Genomic DNA, 18,749 nt, shown 5'->3' with positions numbered 1-18,749 from the left:
TGTACAGGGCTTCCACTCCGCAGCAGAGTGACAGTGAGTTAGCCATCCTGTTTGCTGCGGTATATATGTTTGAAATCCAACGAGTATCAACGTTGGATATTGAATGACAATTTTTTACTTCAATCGATAATCGTTGATGCCAGTCGGTATTGAAATCTTTAGTAAGTATACCACTAAATCTAAGTCTGGGACCTAGTGGTTAACACTTAAGGCATTACTAATGTATGGAAGAGTCTTCAGTCGATGAGAGCAGGGGTTCTTGTGGACAAAATAAACTGTCTTTGCACAGGACAAATGTACTGATAATTTTCAAAAATCGGCTCTGGTGCAGTGATTAAAAAGGATTTATTGTGTGTACAACATATACAAATACAAGTCCCCAGCACTAATATAGAAAAGCATGGTAACTTGTTGCCCTATTATATAAAATACAATAAATGAAAAATACACAGTGCTGGTTTCTGGTGCATTTTGTTTTTGCTTTCTTATTAAACACAATGACTTCAGTAAGAAAAACAACTTATTTTTAATTTACATTAAACAATATAAATAATCAAAATACAATACATTTAACTGTCAAATATATTTAAAATATATATATATTAAGCCAGTTTTGGAGTAAAGAATGATAATAAGGCAAAAGCAGGGATACAGTTTGGAGAAATAACTCGTATATTAGTAGCCTGCAGTTCCTATAGTATATGTTGTCAGTGGTGCGATCGTTAGTAAGCAGTATGCCGTATTAGGAAGGTCTCTCTTTACTGGATAAGTAAATAACTGTAGATAACAGTAAATGTTGCTGAGCCCCACCCCTGTTTTTGATTGGCCCGTGGCCCGGCCAGCACCTGTCAGTGATGACCATCAAGTGGTGCAAACCATCGATGGTTCGCCATAGATGGTTTATGTGCCATCCGTAGCTATCACCAATGAAACCATCGGTGGACAGCCCACCAGGGGGGCATCCCTGCCTCAGCTCAGAGTCAGTGAAGCCAGATGCTGTCGTTGAGACTGCACCTGGCTTCATTGTGACTGGTAGTGACTTCCTATTGGAAGTCCTACCTGCCAGTCAGAGACACTACATGCAGTCGCATTGAGAGGTGTTTCCTCAGTCTGGGACAGCCAGACTGGGCAGCGCATAACAGAGGGCTGGCTTCCTGTAGGAAGCCACTCTGTATTTAAAGCAGCCCCAGCCGGCTTCTATGGACTGCAGCCGGTGCAATCCATAGAAGCCGGGGGTTTGCGCATGTGAAGTATCGTCACACCTATTTTTCAAGATAAATGCATCTGTGGTACTCTGCTAACAAGATAGGTAGAGGAGAGTTCCCTTGGGTGCCATTGTACTGAGAAGAGATATTGCTGGCAGATCCCTCCTTGGTGTTTGTCAGTGCCCGGAATACTTTCTTGCAATAGTTACTATCATATAGTTTAGGGTAGTGGTTCCCAAAGTCAGTTCTCCCAGCACCCTAACAGTCCTCGGTTTAAGGATAGCTATGCAAGAATCTCAGATTTATTATACCTTATGTGCACATATATGATTATCCGTAAAACCTGGACTGTTAGGGCGCCTTGATAACCACGTTAAGGAAACCCTGGTATAGGTTATATGTCTCACCCCAATTACAAGCATTCTCATGAATTGTGTACTTTATTACAGAAGTGCCAACAGGATGCAGTCCTCACTGTCTCGGGACGTTACCACGTTCACTCTTTTTGAACACAGGTTCTACTGTAGATACATTGGATTTTATGCTGGGAATTCCTATTCTCTGCAGCATGAAATCCATGCAAGTATTGATATATCTGTTATCCATTGTAAAAAAAAAAAAAAAAAGAGAGAGATCCTGTACAGTTAATTGCTTATACTAGAGATGCTTCATTTTCTTTTAGCTGGGTCCCGATGCTAATCAGTATTCCATTGTTCTGGTTCCCCATGTATTATCATACATACCTTTGTTCTTTATTTTGTAGTGGAGTCCCAAATAAAGCAGTCCCCAATAGAATGTATTGCTTATCTGACAAGAGACCCCAAAACAGATTCTAGGATGTTGCTTGGGGTTCTAGCACACAGCTTACAACAGGCTACTTTATGCCATCCAAGCAGGAGTATGTGTGACTGACCTTCTCAGAAAGATTTTCTGTGAGTGGATGGGTTGACTTTTATCACAATACTACAACATGTACAATTTGGTTATTGTATGGCAGTGTTTTTCAACCACTGTGCCGTGGCACACTAATGTGCCCTGAGCAGACTCCAGGGGGTAAATTTACTAAAATGGGAGTTCTATTTAAGATGGGATGTTGCCAATAGCAACCAATCAGATTTCAGGCATTATCTTCTAGAAGGTGCTAGATAAATGAGAAGTAGAATCTGATTGGTTGCCATGGGCAACATCCCATCTTAAATAAAACTCCCATCTTAGTTAATTTACCCCCAGGTGTGCCGCATTAGAAGCACAGCCAGGCTGGTCAGTGTTTTGCCACTACTGAGGCCCTGGAATGATCAATACTGGTGGGTCTAGTGGTTGCAAAACCAGTTCTAATTTTGGGCCTGGGTAGTGTTGGGCTCTTCTGGCTTTCTCAGATGTGGCTCAGGCGTTACCTATAGAGAAGCTGCGACATGACATCCTAGGACACGCAACTGCACCATGCATCACCATTATATTTGAGTGTGCCTTGGCAATATTTAAATCTTGTTCAATGTGCCGCGAGTTGTAAAAGGTTGAAAATCTCTGCTGTATGGTGTTATAGGGATCAATTTGTGCATATATGATCAAAATGAATTAAAAATCTGATTAGTTGTTATATGTGTAAGGATTTGTGCACTATTTACACCATATTAATAAATAACAATGTAAGCTTCACTGGTCGGAAGAGACAAAAAATATCAATAAAATGGTACAAAAATATATATTAACCGTTAATTCATTATATTAAAGGATGGTTTCTTCTATCATACAAACAATTTATTAAAACTGACACAAAAAATGCACACATAAAAATAAAAAAAATATACAACTGTAATATGAAATTGGTATTTGTCTAGTTATTAAATACCTTCTATTGCCCACTGGAAAATGATGGTATATTACAATATAATCCAGTCTCTTTTCTATTTTCAAGCCTGATAGTTTCTTCCTTTTAATTTTTCAGATTTTTGGGGTTTTAGCAGCCTTTGCGTTTTTAATAGAATTGTATTTCATGTGGAAAGGTGGCTACATAAAGCAAAATGGTGAAAATGGAGCAAATGGAGAACCGGTCAGGCCTGAGAATGAACCTTTACGCATTCCAATTCAAGTTGACGGAACAGACACTGCATAATTTCCCTCACTAATATTATATTTTTTATAAAATACAATCCGGTGGCTTGGAGGTTTTAATACCTTTTAATGGTAAATGGGTTCATCAAGAGAAGCTTCCATCAGACACCTGAATCGAGCATATGTTAAACTGAATGCTGTGTTCCACTAATGGACCTATCTTATGCTTTGCCATTTTCCATGCACAGGTGAAACCTTTTAATTATTTATTCACAATTTAATCCAAAATCGTTATAATTTATAAAAAGCTGGTGAAAAAAATGAAATGCTCTTTTTATTTAGGCTGCCATACATTCAGCAATGTATTCTAGATTATCAATTGTATCCAAGTGTTACCACCTACATTTACAGATCAGAGTAAATGGCCTCCCTCTCTCTTGTATATAATGGAGTGGATCCATTGAACTGTTAGCCGTTTTAGCACTGTTAGGCGGTGTTCTCATGTAGATATGTATTCCTTTCTTATTAATGTAAGCACTTGCTAGATATCACTGTGATGCTGGATTAAAATGGGAATGGTGCAGACCCCAGGTTCAGAGGAGGGAAAGGAGCTGGTGAGCACACTCTAGATATTAGGTGGTGATAGAGGTGTAATAGTTCTGTATACAGCCAATCACAGCATTGTTAATAAGTAGAACTGCAAATACGGTGTTCTTCTCTGGATGGCCCGCTCCAGCCAATGATAAATAAGCTCTGAGAGGGTTCATCTTCAACCAGCATGTCAGGATCCGATACATTTTTGGACTACAGTGTTAGGCCTCATGTATCACATGTGAGAGGTAGTATATTGTAAAAAAGAAATTGTAGTTAAAGGTACAGGTGGAGATCTATCAAATATTGGAGTGAGGTAAAGTGAAGAAGCTGCCCACAGTAAGCAATCAGATTATAAGGGCGGTATCTAATTAGCTGTTGGAATTTACAACAGCTAATTGACTTGCCTGGGGATATACTATTAGCGCCAACACTTATGAGCCCCGATATTTTTTCACCAATATCGGCTGTGAAAATGCATAGGTTCATGACTTTTCGTGGATCCTATGTATTTTCGGTTTCAGTATGATGTGCTGGCTGTCGGGATCCCAGCGGTCAGGAGACCGACACTGAAATCTCTAGTGGGGATTCTGGCCAGCAGTCAGAATTCCGTCTGCCGGTATCCTGACAGCCAGCAAAATGAATGCCTCCCCTACGTTCTTATGAAAAACAGGGTTTTTTTCCGTCTGAAAAAATAGGATAGAAGGGAAAAAATTGGTGGAAAAGTAAAAATTGCAAATCACCCCCGGTTTTAAGCCTGCGAAAAAGTATTGGGGCTAATTGGATACCCCTCTAAATGCCATTTTACAGACTGTGCTAGAAAAATGACCATTACAGGCTGACAGGTTGCCATGAGCAACGTCTACACTTTATGGGTTAAATTTGTAAAATCTTGGAGGGCGATAGACTAGGGTTCATAAGAACATATACTTTATAAGGCATTAAAGAAAATAGCTTAGCATTGCCTTTGTTATTCATGCATTATTCAAATATTTATAGTACAGGTTTTGCCATGAAAAAATGAGTCAATAAGTCAGCATTTGTGTCTCCAATGAGAAAAGTTGGTACACACTGGAGTGAATCGCAACAACACATCAGCTGGATCATTCAGTGTGTACACCCAAGCTGAGCGCTTCCGTGTTTGCATGTGTGCTGCACGGCCAACCGGAGGATATTGCATACCGCGCCGTGCAGTGTAATGATGGACTGGACAGAACAAGGGCTTGTTCCGTCCTTCATTACATCATTCTGATGTGTACGTACGGCATATCGTTCAGGTACAGATCACTGTAGTGTGTACCCAGCCTTACCCTAAAGCATATTCAGTAAAGGGAACTAATTATGAAATATTTCAATATATTTATACATATACAAGACTGCCTTCTCTTTTCCTGGTCACTTTGCTGGTTTTTAATGGTGTAAAGAAAAATAAAAAATTAGGCTAGCTAAAGGCTTCATCTACTTTTCAGTAGCTACAGTGGAAATTCCAGGAACTGAATCCCTTCTTCAGTGATATATTTTTGTACGTTTGCAATATTGCATTTTGCTTAATGCCTTATGAAATGTTTCACTATGCCCTTCAAGCTGTGATGAATCTGGATTCAAAGACAGTTTATGTACTTCTGTACTTTCTCTCCCTTTTTACTATGCAATGTTTTTACCATTGAGTTTTTTAAAAAGATTTTAATCACTGTGTAATTATAAACAATATATAATGACATGTAATCATGACTAACTGAATAAAGGTTAGGAGTGTAATATCTTGTCTCATTCATTATGAAGCACAATGCCAATATTTAGTACTGTATGTAGGACTGATTGATCTCTGACCATGTTATTACCAATTATCTGAAAGTAATTGAACATGTGCCCAGTTAATCTCTCACTAAACATGTTACCAGCTGGATGGCATATAAATGCCCTATATGGCAACAAAACAAAAAGACTAGTCAGCACCTATCCTTACCACTGCAAAGCTGTGTGTATCTAAGCAAAGTTACAGCACTGGGCAATTTTAAACTGGTCTGTATCATGGGTAGTAGTATGACAAGACATAGGGGTGTGAAATGATTATACAACACAAAAATACTATTTCTATCTGAAAAACAAATAAAACCCTAAAAATATATCTTTCAATAACTACTAAACACAAATTCTTGGCACCACGACTTGTTCAAGAGGTGATTTTTTTTTTTTTTTTTTTTTTTTTAAGGCCCCCACACATGGCACGAGCTATATTGTTCCGTGGGGCAGATGTATTAAGCCTGGAGAAGGCATAAGGAAATGATAAACCAGTGATAAGTGCAAGGTGATAAACACACCAGCCAGTCAGCTCCTGTCAGTTTACATATTGGAGCTGATTGGCTGGTGTGTTATCACCTTGCACTTATCACTGCTTTATCACTTTTCCAGGCTTAATACATCTGCCCCCGTATGTGGGCATGATGTCGTCCACTGCGCACACCTGTGGGGTTGTCTGCCTGCATCACTGATCTTTCTGCATGTTCAAAAGATCAGCGATGCGGGTGGACAATCCGCTAAGCAGATGAGGGATGGCATAGTGGGCAGTCGGGCACCCGATTGCCCTGTGTGTGTGGGATCGCCTGATATGTTGGCCCACGGATACTCCGTTGCACCAGCTGAACATATCGCTCCGTGTGTGCAGCCTTAGGAATTTGGCAGTAGCTGACTCATTCCCAAATGCAATTAGTTATAACCCTTTAACACACGCATCAAAATACAATTTTTTTTCACGTGAATTTCGGATCAACCCGGGGATTTCTGTGTGTGTAAAAGGAAATGACCCGGACCCTGCTCACAGCCAGGGTCAAGCCGAGACCCGGAAATTTGTCAGCTTGCTAGAACCAACAATTTCCTGCGTCTGATATCTGAAAGGTGTATTACTGTAAGCCACAGATGTAATTGCAGGAATGTACTGTAGCATTGCAAAAAAAATGTTCCATCCGTATATGAAGGTCTGTACCACAATATAAGCATGGCACAAATAAAGAGATTTCTTGCTAAAGGTGACAAAAAGGAGACTATAGCTAAAGCTAAAAATCTAGTAAAAATGTAGCACCTGATGATATTTAAAAGACAAGTAGAATGTAAAATGGATAAAAGCAAACCATGAAGGGTCATTTATTACTGGTTATAATAGCAAAATATTGTCCAGTGCTTTTAGAATATCCTATACTGGGTGAATCTTCCTCTTAAATCTAAGGCGATATATCCAATAGGAAATCAATTGAGAAATAGGACGTAGAACCTTTTCAAACAACAGAAAGAAATAAACGCATAAATATTGCAGCATTCCACAGGTGGGACGGGTGTAGATCATAGCATAAGACAGTAACTAGGTCGACATGAGTTTTTGATTTTGTTTTAAAAATGGGTGTCGTTTACTTCGTATAGTGACTGGGAACCCCAACTAGTGCACCGTGTCCACTCACATGGCTCGCCATGCTTCGGGCAAGGTGCCTCGCTGCGCTTAGCACAGGTTACCGTTCCCAATTGTAGTCCAAGCGGATTGTAAAGTATGAAAAAGGCCAAAAAAGGAAGAGGAAAAAAATGTGAAAAACTCATATCGAACTTTATCCATGTCGAACTAGTGACCATGTTGACCTAATGCATGGCGACCTAAGGACCCGGATACCAGTGGCACGTATACGCTGCATATAGGAATGTAAAATGTGGCGCTAGTAAGTTTTGTGATTTGAATGTAAATGGGGAAAATATATAAAATTAAGGAAATCATTACAGGTAACGCAAATAATGTGATGTATTTGGTTCAATGCATGCGGTTCTTTCTATGTTGGCTGTACATACCCAGACCCCTAATAGTTTGCTTATGCAGTTACATAGTATAAAAAATAAAATAAAAAGTGAGACATTTGTTATTGGTTCATTGTAAACAAAATCCACAATTGATCTATACATAGAAAAAATTTGGGTGGATACAACATATACCAGAAGTGAGGCTTGCCAAAAGTGAGATGTTATGTATACATAAATGAAAACCAATGCACCCTAATGGACTTAATCTCAAATTTCAATTGAAATGGCTTCTTAATAAATAATGAGTACTTTCTAGCTATTTTTACTATTGATATGTGCTTATTTAAGACAAGCATGCTCTATTTGGAACCAATCGAGCCATTTCCGGTGGATAGAGTGTAAACCAGAAGCTTCTACAGCTTTACTTCTGTTTCTGTGGAATGCTTATGCGTTTCACCAGTGCGTCTACTACTAGCTGTTTTACATTAGTTTACTGCCTATATAAAGGACATTTTGGTCACACCCTCCTACACCTTGATAAAAGTTACAGGTTGGTAGCTGAAACATGTTGTTGGTTGGAGGTTATGCTGACGTCCAGAAGGGGACAGTCTTCTGTAAGTGTGAAACATTAAAATTGTTAACTTTTATATATAACCCTATGGAGCCAATTCTGAGTTACACATAGTGTTAATACCGCACACACTCTTAAGTCTGCGCATGTGTCTCGATTGTTCCCACTCAAGGACACAGTACAGAATCTGATGCACGGTCTATGGCATTCAGTGGGCGTTCCTGGGAAGTAGCAAAGGTGGCTAAGCAGATGTGAGCATGCTGCTGTATGGAAGCCATGTTGTGATGGAGAAAGCACCTGCCATTAGGCTGGTATAAGTTTCAATGATGCACCAAGTTGGAAATGCACCGCTGCAATTGGGCGTCTTAGTATTCCAAAAATCATTTGCAGCATTAGTATAAAACGCTCACATGGATGCAGCTAAAGACATATCCGCTGCTGCGTTTGCGTGTGACTCAATCAGGCCCTAGATGTGGACATTTTCTCTTCTTAGTATCCATTCATCTGTCCCATGATGCCACAGACACACAGAAGTGGAATCTGATTCCAGTGTTAGATTTGAGGAGTCTGAATATCAAGTAGTTTCACCAAGGGGGTGCTTTTTCTGTGCTTCTCTGTTTATAAGGTGGATTAGTTTTCTATAACCTTTTTTTGCGTTTTGCATGCTCTTTGGTGTGGTTTAGTCAACTTCCAAGTGAAGATTTGTTCACGTGGTGTTACCTACTAATGTATCCAGTATTACCCTATATTTTATTTGTTCTTTTCTCTGACGTCCTAGTGGATGCTGGGAACTCCGTAAGGACCATGGGGAATAGACGGGCTCCGCAGGAGACTGGGCACTCTAAAAGAAAGATTAGGTACTATCTGGTGTGCACTGGCTCCTCCCTCTATGCCCCTCCTCCAGACCTCAGTTAGATTTCTGTGCCCGGCCGAGCTGGATGCACACTAGGGGCTCTCCTGAGCTCCTAGAAAGAAAGTATATGTTAGGTTTTTTATTTTACAGTGAGACCTGCTGGCAACAGGCTCACTGCAACGAGGGACTAAGGGGAGAAGAAGCGAACCTACCTGCTTGCAGCTAGCTTGGGCTTCTTAGGCTACTGGACACCATTAGCTCCAGAGGGATCGACCGCAGGACCCGTCCTTGGTGTTCGTTCCCGGAGCCACGCCGCCGTCCCCCTTACAGAGCAAGAAGCATGAAGATGGTCCGGAAAATCGTCGGCAGAAGACTTCAGTCTTCACCAAGGTAGCGCACAGCACTGCAGCTGTGCGCCATTGCTCCTCATACACACTTCACACTCCGGTCACTGAGGGTGCAGGGCGCTGGGGGGGGGGGCGCCCTGAGCAGCAATAAAAACACCTTGGCTGGCAAAATAATCACAATATATAGCCCCAGAGGCTATATATGTGATAATTACCCCTGCCAGAATACATAAAAAAGCGGGAGAAAAGTCGGCGAAAAAGGGGCGGAGCTATCTCCCTCGGCACACTGGCGCCATTTTCTCTTCACAGTGTAGCTGGAAGACAGCTCCCCAGGCTCTCCCCTGTAGTTTTCAGGCTCAAAGGGTTAAAAAGAGAGGGGGGGCACTAAATTTAGGCGCAATATTGTTTATACAAGCAGCTATTGGGGAAAATTCACTCAGTGATAGTGTTTATCCCTACATTATATAGCGCTCTGGTGTGTGCTGGCATACTCTCTCTCTGTCTCCCCAAAGGGCTGTGTGGGGTCCTGTCCTCAGTCAGAGCATTCCCTGTGTGTGTGCGGTGTGTCGGTACGGCTGTGTCGACATGTTTGATGAGGAGGCTTATGTGGAGGCGGAGCAGATGCCGATAAATGGGATGTCGCCCCCTGTGGGCCGACACCAGAGTGGATGGATAGGTGGAAGGTATTAACCGACAGTGTCAACTCCTTACATAAAAGGCTGGATGACGTAACAGCTATGGGACAGCCGGCTTCTCAGCCCGCGCCTGCCCAGGCGTCTCAAAGGCCATCAGGGGCTCAAAAACGCCCGCTCCCTCAGATGGCAGACACAGATGTCGACACGGAGTCTGACTCCAGTGTCGACGAGGTTGAGACATATACACAATCCACTAGGAACATCCGTTACATGATCCCGGCAATAAAAAATGTGTTACACATTTCTGACATTAACCCAAGTACCACTAAAAAAGGGTTTTATGTTTGGGGAGAAAAAGCAGGCAGTGTTTTGTTCCCCCATCAAATGAGTGAATGAAGTGTGAAAAAGCGTGGGTTCCCCCGATAAGAAACTGGTAATTTCTAAAAAGTTACTGATGGTTATTGCAAGCCTGGAGGAGGGGGATTACATGGTATCCCTGGACATCAAGGATGCTTACCTACATGTCCCCATTTACCATCCTCACCAGGAGTACCTCAGATTTGTGGTACAGGATTGCCATTACCAATTCCAAACACTGCCGTTTGGACTGTCCACGTCACCGAGGGTCTTTACCAAGGTAATGGCAGAAATGATGATACTCCTTCGAAAAAAGGGAGTTTTTAATTATCCCGTACTTGGACGATCTCCTTATAAAGGCGAGGTCCATGGAGCAGTTGTTGGTCGGAGTAGCACTATCTCGGGAAGTGCTACAACAGCACGGATGGATTCTATACATTCCAAAGTCACAGCTGGTTCCTACCACACGCCTGCTGTTCCTGGGGATGGTTCTGGACACAGAACAGAAAAAAAGTGTTTCTCCCGCAGGAGAAAGCCAAGGAGCTGTCATCTCTAGTCAGAGACCTCCTGAAACCAAAACAGGTATCGGTGCATCACTGCACACGAGTCCTGGGAAAAATGGTAGCTTCTTACGAAGCAAAATTCCATTCGGCAGGTTCCATGCAAGAACCTTTCAGTGGGACCTCTTGGACAAGTGGTCGGAATCGCATCTTCAGATGCATCGGCTGATAACCCTGTCTCCAAGGACCAGGGTATCTCTACTGTGGTGGCTGCAGAGTGCTCATCTTCAAGAGGGCCGCAGATTCGGCATACAGGACTGGGTCCTGGTAACCACGGATGCCAGCCTTCGAGGCTGGGGGGCAGTCACACAGGGAAGAAATTTCCAAGGACTTTGGTCAAGTCAGGAGTCGTCCCTACACATAAATATTCTGGAACTGAGGGCCATTTACAATGCCCTAAGTCTGGCAAGGCCTCTGCTTCAAAACCAGCCGGTACTGATCCAATCAGACAACATCACGGCAGTCGCCCATGTAAACCGACAGGGCGGCACAAGAAGCAGGATGGCGATGGCAGAAGCCACAAGGATTCTCCGATGGGCGGAAAATCACGTCTTAGCACTGTCAGCAGTGTTCATTCCGGGAGTGGACAACTGGGAAGCAGACTTCCTCAGCAGACACGACCGACACCCGGGAGAGTGGGGACTTCATCCAGAAGTCTTCCAACTGTTGGTAAACCGTTGGGAAAGGCCACAGGTGGACATGATGGCGTCCCGCCTAAACAAAAAACTAGATATTGCGCCAGGTCAAGGGACCCTCAGGCAATAGCTGTGGACGCGCTAGTGACACCGTGGGTGTACCAGTCGGTTTATGTATTCCCTCCTCTGCCTCTCATACCAAAGGTACTGAGAATAATAAGAATACGAGGAGTAAGAACGATACTCGTGGTTCCGGATGGGCCAAGAAGAGCTTGGTACCCAGAACTTCAAGAAATAATATCAGAGGACCCATGGCCTCTACCGCTCAGACAGGATCTGCTACAGCAGGGACCCTGTCTGTTCCAAGACTTACCGCGGCTGCGTTGGACGGCATGGCGGTTGAATTCCGGATCCTAAAGCAAAAGGGCATTCCGGAGGAAGTCATTCCTACGCTGATAAAAGCCAGGAAAGAAGTAACCGCAAACCATCATCACCATATTTGGCGAAAATATGTTGCGTGGTGTGAGGCCAGGAAGGCCCCAACAGAGGAATTTCAGCTGGGTCGTTTTCTGCACTTCCTACAGTCAGGGGTGACTATGGGCCTAAAATTGGGTTCCATTAAGGTCCAGATTTCGGCTCTGTCTATTTTCTTCCAGAAAGAACTGGCTTCACTGCCTGGAGTTCAGACATTTGTAAAGGGAGTGCTACATATTCAGCCCCTTTTTTTGTGCCTTCTGTGGCACCTTGGGATCTCAACGTGGTGTTGAGTTTCTTAAAATCACATTGGTTTGAGCCACTTAAAACTGTGGATTTGAAATATCTCATGTGGAAAGTGGTCATGTTATTGGCCTTGGCTTCGGCCAGGCGTGTGTCAGAATTGGCGGCTTTGTCATGTAAAAGCCCTTATCTGATTTTCCATATGGATAGGGCAGAATTGAGGACTCGTCCCCAGTTTCTCCCTAAGGTGGTATCAGCTTTTCACTTGAACCAACCGATTGCAGTGCCTGCGGCTACTAGGGACTTGGAAGATTCCAAGTTACTGGACGTAGTCAGGGCCTTAAAAATTTATATTTCCAGGACGGCTGGAGTCAGGAAAACTGACTCGTTTTTTATCCTGTAGGCACCCAACAAAATAGGTGCTCCTGCTTCTAAGCAGACTATTGCTCGCTGAATTTGTAGCACAATTCAGCTGGAGCATTCTGCGGCTGGATTGCCGCATCCTAAATCAGTAACAGCCCATTCCACGAGGAAAGTGGGCTCATCTTGGGCGGCTGCCCGAGGGGTCTCGGCTTTACAACTTTGCCGAGCTGCAACTTGGTCAGGGGCAAACACGTTTGCTAAATTCTACAAATTTGATACCCTGGCTGAGGAGGACCTGGAGTTCTCTCATTCGGTGCTGCAGAGTCATCCGCACTCTCCCGCCCGTTTGGGAGCTTTGGTATAATCCCCATTGTCCTTACGGAGTTCCCAGCATCCACTAGGACGTCAGAGAAAATAAGATTTTACTCACCGGTAAATCTATTTCTCGTAGTCCGTAGTGGATGCTGGGCGCCCATCCCAAGTGCGGATTGTCTGCAATACTTGTATATAGTTATTGCCTAACTTAAGGGTTATTGTTGAGCCATCTGTTGAGAGGCTCAGTTATATTTCATACTGTTAACTGGGTATAGTATCACGAGTTATACGGTGTGATTGGTGTGGCTGGTATGAGTCTTACCCGGGATTCAAAATCCTTCCTTATTGTGTCAGCTCTTCCGGGCACAGTATCCTAACTGAGGTCTGGAGGAGGGGCATAGAGGGAGGAGCCAGTGCACACCAGATAGTACCTAATCTTTCTTTTAGAGTGCCCAGTCTCCTGCGGATCCCGTCTATTCCCCATGGTCCTTACGGAGTTCCCAGCATCCACTACGGACTACGAGAAATAGATTTACCGGTGAGTAAAATCTTATTTTTTATAAATTGTAGTAATTCGAGAGGAAGATTAAAGAATGACTCCCAATCATCTAGGCTTTTTTACTGCGTTGAACAGCGTGTGCACTCAGTATTGATCTATTCACTGTATGTAATTTATATTTGTTTTATATTTGGTAAATACCGGTATTCAGTTAGTGATCCATATTAGAGCGACCTGTAAAACACCTTTATTGATTTTCTGTATGTCATATCTCGATTAAAGGTGATTTCAGAAGATCTCAGGAAGAGTTGTTGATTCTCATCAGGGTGGAAAAGGAAACACAACACAAAACATAATATTCCAGGGGAGAGCACAAAAAATCTCCGGCTAATATTAACAGCCGCTCTTGCACTGGCTGATGTCACTATTCATGAGAAAGGAGGAAGTCACTACTTGCATATCTAATCTTTGCTAAGAACCACCTTGATAAAGTAGAAGACTACTGCAAGAAAGTTCCTGTGGTCATATGAGTCTAAGACTGAAATCTTCTGCTTATATGAGAAACACTATGTTTGGAAGAAACTAAACCCACTCACATTCCATCATAATAATCTCATCCCAACTGTGAAACACGATGGTATCCATATCATGGTTTTGGGTTGTTCCTGCCACTTTGCTATCTACAGATGTGTCCTCATACATCTTGCCTCAATACCCCATGCAGCAGGAGATGTCTGGCGTGAGTCAGCCGGCAACTCTGCTAACATCGGGTATCTTTTTTTTTTTTGCCGAAAATGCATCTTATTAGGGTTGGGTTCGTGTGACTGGTGGTCTACATCACATCTTATTATGCTGATTAAAATATGCAGCGTGCCTATATTCTGTGTGCGACTGTGGCTGTATCTGCATACAAAATGCTATGTTATAGTGATTTCCAGGACAGCACTGTAACATAGATAAAGCCGCAGTTGTACACAGAATAAAAGGATATGCAGCATGCCTATAATCAGCATACGCTGCTAGTCCGTCCTATTCACATAGCAATGTGACTTAGATGCATTTAAACAGAAAAAGTCAAACATAAAGACGCTTGGCGCTACCTACTCACGGCATGGCATAATGTGACGGCAGTAAGGATGTAGGAGGACACATCTGTATCATTTATGGAGCTATGAATTCTGATTATATCAACAAACTCAAAGCAGGATTGATCAATAATTATACTGTAGTAAATGTTTGATTGACTTCACTGCTGTTCAAGGGAGTAGTATCACATATATTATCTTAGAGGTTCACAAATTTTGCCCCCTCAAAAAAAAATTTGGGGTAATGTTGGATCATTTTGATCAATGAATGAATTAAGTATACACATCCTTTTGTATGTTATTTTGTATTCTCTTCATTTTATTGACTTAAGGCCTCAATACATCTGCAACAGATTGTTGCAAATTCCCGATACTCCAACGGGGAATCTGGAATATTTAACAGGTTTAAAGAGCTTGATTCCCCGATCCTGACCTAAAAATGGTCGGGATTGGCAAATAGGGGATTTTCTCTATCGTCCTAGTGGATGCTGGGGTTCCTGAAAGGACCATGGGGAATAGCGGCTCCGCAGGAGACAGGGCACAAAAAGTAAAGCTTTAGGATCAGGTGGTGTGCACTGGCTCCTCCCCCTATGACCCTCCTCCAAGCCTCAGTTAGGTTTTTGTGCCCGGCCGAGAAGGGTGCAATCTAGGTGGCTCTCCTAAAGAGCTGCTTAGAAAAGTTTAGCTTAGGTTTTTTATTTTACAGTGAGTCCTGCTGGCAACAGGATCACTGCATCGAGGGACTTAGGGGAGAAGAAGTGAACTCACCTGCGTGCAGGATGGATTGGCTTCTTTGGCTACTGGACATTAGCTCCAGAGGGACGATCACAGGTACAGCCTGGATGGTCACCGGAGCCTCGCCGCCGGCCCCCTTGCAGATGCTGAAAAGAGAAGAAGGTCCAGAATCGGCGGCAGAAGACTCCTCAGTCTTCTTAAGGTAGCGCACAGCACTGCAGCTGTGCGCCATTGCTCTCAGCACACTTCACACGGCAGTCACTGAGGGTGCAGGGCGCTGGGGGGGGGGCGCCCTGGGCAGCAATGAAAATCCTTTTTTTTGGCAAAAAATACCTCACATATAGCCTCCGGGGCTATATGGAGATATTTAACCCCTGCCAGAATCCATTGTTAAGCGGGAGACGAGCCCGCCGAAAAGGGGGCGGGGCCTATCTCCTCAGCACACAGCGCCATTTCCTCACACAGTTCCGCTGGTCAGGAAGGCTCCCAGGCTCTCCCCTGCACTGCACTACAGAAACAGGGTTAAATCAAGAGAGGGGGGGCAAAATTTGGCGAAATTGTGATTTTATAAAAGCAGCTATAAGGGAGCACTTATTATAAGGCTATCCCTGTAAAATATAGCGTTTTGGTGTGTGCTGGCAAACTCTCCCTCTGTCTCCCCAAGGGGCTAGTGGGGTCCTGTCCTCTATCAGAGCATTCCCTGTGTGTGTGTGCTATATGTCGGTACGTGTGTGTCGACATGTATGAGGACGATGTTGGTGAGGAGGCGGAGCAAATTGCCTGTAATGGTGATGTCACTCTCTAGGGAGTCGACACCGGAATGGATGGCTTATTTATAGAATTACGTGATAATGTCAACACGCTGCAAGGTCGGTTGGCGACATGAGACGGCTGGCAAACAAATTAGTACCTGTCCAGGCGTCTCAAACACCGTCAGGGGCGTTAAAACGTCCTTTTACCTCAGTCGGTCGACAGACACGGACACTGATTTCAGTGTCGACGGTGAAGAAACAAACGTATTTCCCTTTAGGGCCACACGTTACTTGTTAAGGGCAATGAAGGAGGTGTTACATATTTCTGATACTACAAGTACCACAAAAGAGGGTATTATGTGGGATGTGAAAAAACTACCTGTAGTTTTTCCTGAATCAGATAAATTAAATGAAGTGTGTGATGATGCGTGGGTTCCCCCCGATAGAAAATTATTGGCGGTATACCCTTTCCCGCCAGAAGTTAGGGCGCGGTGGAAAACACCCCTTAGGGTGGATAAGGCGCTCACACGCTTATCAAAACAAGTGGCGGTACCGTCTATAGATAGGGCCGTCCTCAAGGAGCCAGCTGACAGGAGGCTGGAAAATATCATAAAAAGTATATACACACATACTGGTGTTATACTGCGACCAGCGATCGCCTCAGCCTGGATGTGCAGAGCTGGGGTGGCTTGGTCGGATTACCTGACTAAAAATATTGATACCCTTGACAGGGACAGTATTTTATTGACTATAGAGCATTTAAAGGATGCATTTCTATATATACGAGATGCACAGAGGGATATTTGCACTCTGGCATCAAGAGTAAGTGCGATGTCCATATCTGCCAGAAGATGTTTATGGACACGACAGTGGTCAGGTGATGCAGATTCCAAACGGCACAAAGGTGTATTGCCGTATAAAGGAAGAGGAGTTATTTGGGGTCGGTCCATCGGACCTGGTGGCCACGGCAACTGCTGGAAAATCCACCGTTTTTACCCTAAGTCACATCTCTGCAGAAAAAGACACCGTCTTTTCAGCCTCAGTCCTTTCGTCCCTATAAGAGTCATATCTGCCCAGGGATAGAGGAAAGGGAAGAAGACTGCAGCAGGCAGCCCATTCCCAGGAACAGAAGCCTTCCACCGCTTCTGCCAAGCTCTCAGCATGACGCTGGGACCGTACAGGACCCCTGGATCCTACAAGTAGTATCCCAGGGGTACAGATTGGAATGTCGAGACGTTTCCCCCTCGCAGGCTCCTGAAGTCTGCTTTACCAAGGTCTCCCTCCGACAAGGAGGCAGTATGGGAAACAATTCACAAGCTGTATTCCCAGCAGGTGATAATCAAATTACCCCTCCTACAACAAGGAAAGGGGTATTATTCCACACTATATTGTGGTACTGAAGCCAGAAGGCTAGGTGAGACCTATTCTAAATCTAAAAAATTTGAACACTTACAAAGGTTCAAATCAAGATGGAGTCACTCAGAGCAGTGATAACGAACCAGGAAGAAGGGGACTATATAGTGTCCCGGGACATCAGGGATGCTTACCTCCATGTCCCAAATTTGCCCTTCTCACTAAGGGTACTTCAAGTTCGTGGTACAGAACTGTGACTATCAGTTTCAGACGCTGCCGTTTGGATTGTCCACGGCACCCCGGGTCTTTACCAAGGTAATGGCCGAAATGATGATTCTTCTTCGAAGAAAAGGCGTCTTAATTATCCCTTACTTGGACGATCTCCTGATAAGGGCAAAGTCCAGGGAACAGTTGGAGGTCGGAGTAGCACTATCTCGGATACTGCTACAACAGCACGGGTGGATTCTAAATATTCCAAAATCGCAGCTGATCCCGACGACACGTCTGCTGTGCCTAGGGATGATTCTGGACACAGTCCAGAAAAAGGTGTTTCTCCCGGAAGAGAAAGCCAGGGAGTTATCCGAGCTAGTCAGGAACCTCCTAAAACCAGGAAAAGTGTCAGTGCATCATTGCACAAGGTTCCTGGTAAAAATGGTGGCTTCCTACGAAGCAATTCCATTCGGCAGATCTCACGCAAGAACTTTTCAGTGGGATCTGCTGGACAAATGGTCCGTATCGCATCTTCAGATGCATCAGCGGATAACCCTATATCCAAGGACAAGGGTGTCTCTCCTGTGGTGGTTACAGAGTGCTCATCTTCTAGAGGGCCGCAGATTCGGCATTCAGGATTGGATGCTGGTGACCACGGAGGCCAGCCCGAGAGGCTGGGGAGCAGTCACACAAGGAAAAAATTTCCAGGGAGTGTGATCAAGTCTGGAGACTTTTCTCCACATAAATATACTGGAGCTAAGGGTAATTTTATAATGCTCTAAGCTTAGCAAGACCTCTGCTTCAAGGTCAGCCGGTATTGATCCAGTGGGAAAAACATCACGGCAGTCGCCCACGTAAACAGACAGGGCGGCTCAAGAAGCAGGAGGGCAATGGCAAAAACTGCAAGGACTTTTCGCTGGGCGGAAAATCATGTGATAGCACTGTCAGCAGTGTTTCATTCCGGGAATGGAAACTGGGAAGCAGACTTCCTCAGCAGGCACGACCTCCACCCGGGAGAGTGGAAACTTCATCGGGAAGTTTTTCCACATGATTGTGAACCGTTGGGAAATACCAAAGGTGGACATGATGGCGTCCCGTCTGAATAAAAAACGGGACAGGTATTGCGCCAGGTCAAGA

The 18,749-nt window shown here is 43.9% G+C and overlaps 1 protein-coding gene across 1 annotated transcript in view; it reads left to right on the top strand.

The window, feature by feature from the left end:
* Nucleotides 1-5,606, top strand: part of CMTM6 (CKLF like MARVEL transmembrane domain containing 6) — a 135,614-nt gene extending 130,008 nt beyond the window's left edge. The window contains exon 4 of the mRNA XM_063922298.1: nucleotides 3,151-5,606. Within this exon, the coding sequence (XP_063778368.1) occupies nucleotides 3,151-3,318 (168 nt within the window). The 3' untranslated portion in view covers nucleotides 3,319-5,606. The remainder of the gene's footprint in view (nucleotides 1-3,150) is intronic.
* Nucleotides 5,607-18,749: the final 13,143 nt, after the last annotated feature.

Source organism: Pseudophryne corroboree, chromosome 5 (genome assembly GCF_028390025.1).
Source record: "Pseudophryne corroboree isolate aPseCor3 chromosome 5, aPseCor3.hap2, whole genome shotgun sequence".
Classification (NCBI taxonomy): domain Eukaryota; kingdom Metazoa; phylum Chordata; class Amphibia; order Anura; family Myobatrachidae; genus Pseudophryne; species Pseudophryne corroboree.
This window is presented reverse-complemented; position numbering and strand designations above follow the sequence as displayed.